Source organism: Lampetra fluviatilis, chromosome 43, assembly GCF_964198595.1.
Source record: "Lampetra fluviatilis chromosome 43, kcLamFluv1.1, whole genome shotgun sequence".
Lineage (NCBI taxonomy): Eukaryota > Metazoa > Chordata > Hyperoartia > Petromyzontiformes > Petromyzontidae > Lampetra > Lampetra fluviatilis.
This window is the reverse complement of record NC_136317.1, coordinates 4,313,956-4,321,417: the sequence shown is the minus strand read 5'-3', so window position 1 is coordinate 4,321,417 and position 7,462 is coordinate 4,313,956. Positions and strand designations below refer to the sequence as shown.

The 7,462-nt window shown below is 54.3% G+C and overlaps 1 protein-coding gene across 2 annotated transcripts; it reads right to left on the bottom strand.

The window, feature by feature from the left end:
- Positions 1 to 716: 716 nt before the first annotated feature.
- On the bottom strand, positions 717 to 3,527 carry LOC144946937 (P2Y purinoceptor 1-like). 2 transcript variants are annotated; one of them, XM_078876004.1, is made up of 2 exons: positions 3,151 to 3,527; positions 717 to 2,262 (listed from the first exon to the last, which is right to left on the bottom strand). In XM_078876004.1, exon 2 carries the CDS (start codon positions 1,807 to 1,809, stop codon positions 766 to 768), a length of 1,044 nt encoding a protein of 347 aa, XP_078732130.1. In that variant the 5' UTR covers positions 1,810 to 2,262; positions 3,151 to 3,527; the 3' UTR covers positions 717 to 765. The 2 variants fall into 2 exon arrangements, with proteins under 2 accessions (XP_078732130.1, XP_078732131.1); XM_078876005.1 differs by having other exon boundaries at positions 717 to 2,246.
- Between the last annotated feature and the right edge of the window lie 3,935 nt (positions 3,528 to 7,462).

Below are 7,462 nucleotides of genomic sequence, written 5' to 3'. Positions count from 1 at the left end.
CAATGAAAATGGGGTATGTCGATAGCATAAAAATGAGATGTGATAGAGCAAATCTGAGATCAGATTTGGAATCGGCACCCTGAAATTAGTCTAAAACAGCTGCAAAAGTCCAGGCCAGAATTTTTTGTTTTTTGTTGACCAGTGTTATCGGGTTGTAGGTGTAACGATGAATACACAGCAATTGGATCTACGCAATAACCGGTTAAGTTGTGTTTGTGTGGGGATACGGTAGCGGAGCGGTTAGCGCTACGAACCCGGCGATCCGTGAGCGATTCCCTCTCACGACCAACACCGGTGACGATTATCTGAACCGGTCCTGGGACTCCCCTAGGTCGACTCAGCCGCAAATGAGTACCTGGTCCAGTATGTAAACATCGCCACTGGGGAGACAAAGGCGGCCGGGCGTGGTGTTGGCCACCCACCCCCTCATAGGTGCTCGCTAACAGCACTTGCCCCAAGAGTCCGTTAAGGCTATACAGGGGATCTTTGTCTTAGTTTTAGGAGGGCATTTGTAGCCGGGCGTTTGCTTCAAGTAATGCGCCGTGTTGTGTGCGGTGGCGTTTGTCTCGTGTTGCCTCCGAGCTGCGTTTTGTGTCGCCGCAAAGCGACGCCAAAGCTGCCCCGCCCCCGCGCGCGCAATTCGATATTTCACCTGCACAGTCTCCATTCCGCAGCCTCCCTCCGCCCACACCCCACCCCCCGTTATTAGTCTCGGCAGCAGTGTCAGTCGCCGCAGTGCACGCGGTGCCAATGAGCCAATTCGAGTCAATCCGCGGCCAACACATCGAGGCACAGACGCGGCACTCGCTGCTGCTGCTGTTGTCTCCGCCGCTGCTGCTGCTGGCTCACGATACGTGCGCGCACTCGCTCGGTGGCCACCGTGTAGATGACGGGGTCGAGGCACGTGTTGAGCGCCGCCAGGCCGCGGGACACCTGATAAGCCACGTAGACGGCCCTGACGGTGGGGCACGGGAACCCGTCCCCGCGAGCGGTCGAGAGCCGCATGGCGACGTTGAGATTGCGCAACGCGTGGTAGGGCAGGAAGTTCACCGAGAAGGTGAACAGGACGATGGCCAGGAGGGCGAAGGTGCGCGCCTTCGCGTGGCCCGCGATGGACGAACTCTTCGCGAGCGCGACCGCGATGAGCGAGTAGCAGACGAGGACGACGGCGAAGGGGAGGGCGAATCCGACGGCGGTCACCGCGAGGCTGTAGAGCTGGTAGCGGTGGAGCAACGAGTCGGGGGTGGTGTCAAAGCACACGAGGCGCTGCTCGCGGTAGCCCGTGCGGCTGAAGTACGCGGTGGGCAGCAGCAGCGGCACGAGGAGGGCCCACGTGGCCGCGCTAGCGCGCCACGCGTGGCCTCGGTTGCGCGCGAGCGCGGCGCCGCGATGAGGACGCGCGACGCCGAGGCATCGGTGCGCGCTGATGAGCGTGATGAAGGCGATGCTCGCGCACAGGTTGAGCTGGAAGGCGAAGCGGCACGCCTTGCACGCGGCGTCGCCGAACGTCCAGCCGACGTCGTTGCCGTAGTATTCGGCGAAGAGGGGCAGCGAGAAGGCGTAGAGAAGGTCGGCCACGGCGAGGTTGAACATGAAGACGGTGATGGCGCTCCAGGGTCTCATCACGCGGCAGAAGAGCCAGATGGCCACGGCGTTGCCCGTGACGCTCGCCAGGGCGACGAAGATGTAGAAGGGGTGCAGGTAGGCGCGCTGGAAGTGTTTGTCGATGGGGCACGAGATGTTGGGGTGAGCGCTCGCGGACGACGACGCCTGCTGTTGAGCGGCGGTGGTCGAGTTGGTCGACTCCATGAGTCGCGGTTCGGCCCCGAAAAGTCGGCGGAAGTCTCACGGCAAGACGGGGATGGTGGTGGTGATGGTGGTGGTGGTGATGGTGGTTTTGGTGGTGATGGTGGTGGTGGTGATGGTGGTGATGGTAGTGGTGATGGTAGTTATGGTGGTGATGATGGTGGTGGTGGTGATGGTGGTGGTGATGGTGGTGGTGATATGCGCCGATTCAAATTCGTCTGCCCTTGACGGCATCCGTTACACCGTCGCCGCTGTAGCAGCGACGGTGGCTCTGCAAGATTGAAGGTGGAGTCGGTGGGGTGAGTCGCCCCTTGACACCGCCCCCCACACCATCGCCGGCACCAAAGGTCCCCCGTATAGCCTTGACAGACTTGTTGGGACAAGTGCCGTTCGGTTGCCAGCACCACGCCCGGCTGCCTTTGTCTCCCCGGTGACGATGTCTACACACAGCACAGGCTGCTCATTTGAGGCAGCGTCGACATATTACGCGCGCACACACAAAGACAAAGATCCCCCGTATAGCCTTAACAGACTGTAGGGAAAAGTTCTGTTAGCGAGCACCTATGAATGCCGGCACGGCACACGAGGGGGTGGGTGGCCAGCACCACGCCCGGCCGCCTTTGTCTCCCTCGTGGCGATGTTTACACACTGCACCAGGTACTCATTTGAGGCTGAGTCGACCTAGGGGAGGCTCAGGACCGGTTCAGATAATCGTCACCGGTGTTGGCCGTGAGCGGGCAATCGAACCCGGGTCGCCAGGTTCGTAGCGCAGCGTAGCGCTAACCGCTACACCACCGCTCCACACACACACACAACAGATGACACACGACACGTTACTGACACACACACACAACAGATGACACACGACACGTTACTGACACACACACACACAACAGATGACACACAACACGTTACTGACACACACACACAACAGATGACACGACACGTTACTGACACACACACACAACGGATGACACACGACACGTTACTGACACACACACAACAGATGACACACACCGCGTTACTGACACACACACACACAACAGATAACACACAACGCGTTACTGACACACACACACAGCAGATGACACACGACGCGTTACTGACACAAAACACAACAGATGACACACAACACGTTACTGACACACACACAACAGATGACACACAACACGTTACTGACACACACACAACAGATGACACACAACACGTTACTGACACACACACAACGTCGCATTGACACAGCACGCACGCGCGCGCGCACCCTTGAGAGCAACAACTTGCACGGCCACAACAACAACCACCACAACCACCACAACAACCACAACGTTGACACCACTCGCTCACCTGAACCCACGCCACGCGAGGCGGTTCAGCCGCCCCCCGTTCCCGTTGAGTCCTCTTCAATCGTTCGCTCGGTAAAAAAAAAATGTTTAGTCTTTTCAAATCAATCAAAACTCGCGCAAAGCAGGGATGGGACGAGCCTTCGACTGCGTGTTTTGTGAATGTCGCCAGAGAAGCGAGTCTGCCGCCAGATGTGCGTGTGGCTGTCTCTGTCTCGCTGTCTCACACCACCCGTGTCGTCTCGTGTCGCTCACCCAACCCCACTCTCTCTCTCTCCCTGTAGCTCTCTCTCTCTCTCCTTGTAGCTCTCTCACTCTCTCACACTCGCATTGTAGATCTCTCTCACACACTCTCTCACTCTCTCCTTGTAGCTCTCTCACTCTCTCACACTCTCATTGTAGCTCTCTCTCACACACTCTCTCTCTCTCTCTCCTTGTAGCTCTCTCTCTCACTCCCATTGTAGCTCTCTCTCTCTCACTCCCATTGTAGCTCTCTCTCTCTCTCACTCTCTCCTTGTAGCTCTCTCACTCTCTCACTCCCATTGTAGATCTCTCTCTCACTCTCTCACTCCCATTGTAGCTCTCTCTCTCTCACTCTCTCCTTGTAGCTCTCTCACTCTCTCACTCCCATTGTAGATCTCTCTCACTCTCACACTCTCATTGTAGAACTCTCACACTCTCTCTCTCATTGTAACTCTCTCACACTCTCATTGTAGAACTCTCACACTCTCTCTCTCATTGTAACTCTCTCTCTCACACTCTCCTTGTCGTCTAGCTACCCTCTCTCAACCCCTCTCTCTCAACCCCTCTTTCTCTATCTCGCTCTCCCCGTTGCCATTGAGCAGATGTTGTTATTGTTCGTCTGCTGCTGCACTTTCTGCAGCTGCGCAAAACGCCCCACGCGTGGGCGGAGCGTACAAGATCCCGGCCATGCAACTGGCGATACCTCCCGTTCAGTGACGCGTGTGTCTCCACCCTCTTCAACTTTTGACACCACCACCCCGCCATACCTCCGACAAAGCTCCCCCGTATAGCCTGTAACAGGCTGTTGGGGCAAGTGCTGTTAGCGAGCAGCACTGTATGAAGGGTCAGAACCACGCCCGGCCGCCTTTGTCTCCCCAGTGGCGATGGTTGCGCATCGCGCCAGGCTACGCATGTGAGGCTAAGTCGACCTAGGGGAGGCCCAGCACCGGTTCTGATATTCGTCACTGGTGTTGGGTCGTGAGTGGGGGTCGAACTCGGGTCGCCGGGTTCGTAGCTCAGCGTAGCGCTAACCACTGCGCAACCTCCTACCCGACCGCCCGCATCATCATCATCATCAACAACCATGATCAATCCACTGCTGGATGAAGACAGAGACCCATAATGGGGACCGAGGATCTCATGCTCATCTTTTCACGCTTAGCCACATCCTCACCAGGGACGTGCGGTCAGGGGAGGCAGGGGAGGCAGAGCTCCACCTGTCATAACTCCAATGAAAACAGCTGTTACGAAAAGTAGAAAAAAAAATAATCATATTAAATATCTGCGTTATAAATGTAATTTCTGTACGATTCCAATCATTTTTATAGTCAAAATCGCAAAATTTGCGGAGCTCCGCTGCAAATACAGGAAGATACGGAAGGTGAGGCAGCGATGAGCTTTTCACTATAAATCCTTTATATGCGTGGCATCGGTTTTATTATTCTTGAGTAAGAGTTTCATTTCTATCACATTGGTATTTTAAATTAAATATGAAAAAAAAATGTTTCCTAAAAAGTGGAAAATTTTGGAAAAAAAATTTCACGAAAATAAATTGTCACGCACAACGAGTCTGTGTGCAAAATGTCAGCTCGATTGGACCACGGGAAGTGGGTTAAAAAAACGACCGAAAGATTTGCACGCTCGTAAGCGCGCAAGCAAGCAAGCAAGTGAACTTAATATAAAGGATTTTTTTAAAAAATATCCACGCGACCACGGGGAGAGAGAGAGAGAGTGAAAACGTGCAAACTCGAACCCACGACCTGCTACATACCAGGCGAGGGAGTTGACATCCCTCGTCACCGCGAGAAATTCGAGTGAACCCGCGTGCCAAAAGAACCCAGACGGATGTCCTCGTGTCGCACGGAGTGTTCCCGCATGGCCCACGGACGTCAACTGCAGCCATAACTCGCTCGGGTTAAACTAAAGTGGCGTAAGTTACGTTTTGTTTGGCCATCTAAAAGTAATAAATGAGCCCCGGATGAAGTTTTGCGGAGGGTGGTGAGACGCGGTGGTTGGTGAGCAAACGGCGCCGTGAACCCCGCCCGAGTTCCAATCCCAGCCGTGGCTAAGGGGCCGTCCATAAATGACGTCACGCGATTTTGGACGATTTTTGACCCCCCCCCCCCTTCGTCACACGGCGTCACAAAAAGTCAGACCCCCCCCCCCTCAATTATGACGTCACAACGCTCTGCCCCCCCCCCCCAAAAAAAAAAACATCAAATCGCTTTAAACTATTGTCATTGTAGTGCGTATTTAATGTGGCGCTGCACTCTGATGTTATAGGAGAAAACATTTATTTAAAAAAAAGTATATTTAATTAAGTAGAACGTGCTGTCTGTATTTATTTAAAGTTGCGCATTTTGATGTGACGTCACATTTCTCAACTCCCCCCCCCCCCTCGTCACACATCGTTACAAATGTCTGAACCCCCCCCCCCCTAGGTGCGTGACGTCATTTATGGACGGCCCCTAACATCAGTGTCGCGTGATACCCGCTCCGGTTCTGAGTCGACTCAGCATGAAGCGAGTACCTGGGTGCGGGGTGGTAAACATCAGCACTGTGGGGAGACAAAGGCGGCCGAGCGTGGCGCCGTACGAACCTTAATAGGTGCTCGCTAACAGTGCCAAGAGCCGGTGCGATGGCTGAACGAGGGGGTCGTTGGTTTGAGTCCGTATTGCCCCCATAACTCCGGCAGGGTTACGGCGCGGTGGGTGGTGATGGTGGTGACTGGAGACTTGGGTGCGCCTTTCTGTGCCGAGTTTGTGTGCTCTCCCCCTGTCCTGCACGAGTTTATCCTCCGAGTTCTCGAATAACTCAAAAGCGCACGCGATGTGACCCGGAAATTTGGCCGAAACATGCCAAAAGGAGAAGAAATCATCGTCGCAAAATAACTCAATTGGGATCACACACTCACACAGGGATCACACACACACACAGCGGAGACATCGCATCTCTTACTGCGACAAACCCTGACAGGGCCTTCCTTCAAACGCGCCTTGAGGCTTTCCCCAATGAACAGTCGTAATAATAATCATCATATATAATCACGTAAAGTTTTGCAAACGAGAGGTGGCACGAGTAAGTGGCCCATGGGCTCCATTGCCCGTGCCAACGTCCATTCGCACACTCAATGCGCCACGTGTGTGCAATTCGATCTGATGAGAGCCGTGGGCTGCGATGCCACTCGGATCGCTGGGCACGCAGAGCAGTGTGCCAAACCGCTGCACCACCGCTCCCCCGGCCCCAACGCTTTACCGTGCACGGTGCTTCTCGTTATTGCGAGGAGGTCCTTTGGCGTTCCACTTTCACGAGGCGAGGAATGGGCAATGTAAAGCAATCGAGTGAGCGGTCTGAGTACGACGAGTAAACAAGAGAGCCCTGAAGATCGTGCGAAGTAGCGCTTGAGAATGCGTCACCTGAGCTGGATGATATGTGTGTGTGTACGTTGAACTTCTTTCGCACCGTACCTAGCCAGTGCGGGGGACAAAACATCCTGGTGCTCGGTGGCGAGATGTTAACCACCTCGCCTGGTACGCAGGAGGTCGTGGGTTCGATCCTGACCCTGACGCTTGCTGTATATTTGGAGTTTGCGTGTCTCTTTTTTCCCCGTGATCGCGTGGATTTTCCTCCTTGTCCTCCGGGTTTTTTCCTCCACATTTAGAATCAACATCACGCGATAAGAATATTTGGCTGCTATACATTTTCCACACGATAAGCCACTTCGCCGAGCTATTATTTGCGGCCAGGTCGCTTCTGAAAACGATATGATAGCTCAGTGGGCCTTAACTAGTAAAATAAATGTTTTATATAGTTTTAGTTTTATTTAAAATCATACTGTTGCATGTGCCGTGCAACCTTTCTGTCAATCCACTGCTGGATGAGGGCCTCCCAACAGACAGCGGGGGATTGGTGGACTCAGGGAACATAGACGTGGGGCCATAGTACAGTACAACATCACAATGGGTATTAGCCGCACTGCTGCCCGATGCTGCCAACCACGTGCGCGATGCTCTCCCATCCACGCGCTGTCCAGGCTCAAACCGGCTTAGCTTGCGAGATCTGATCAGATCTTA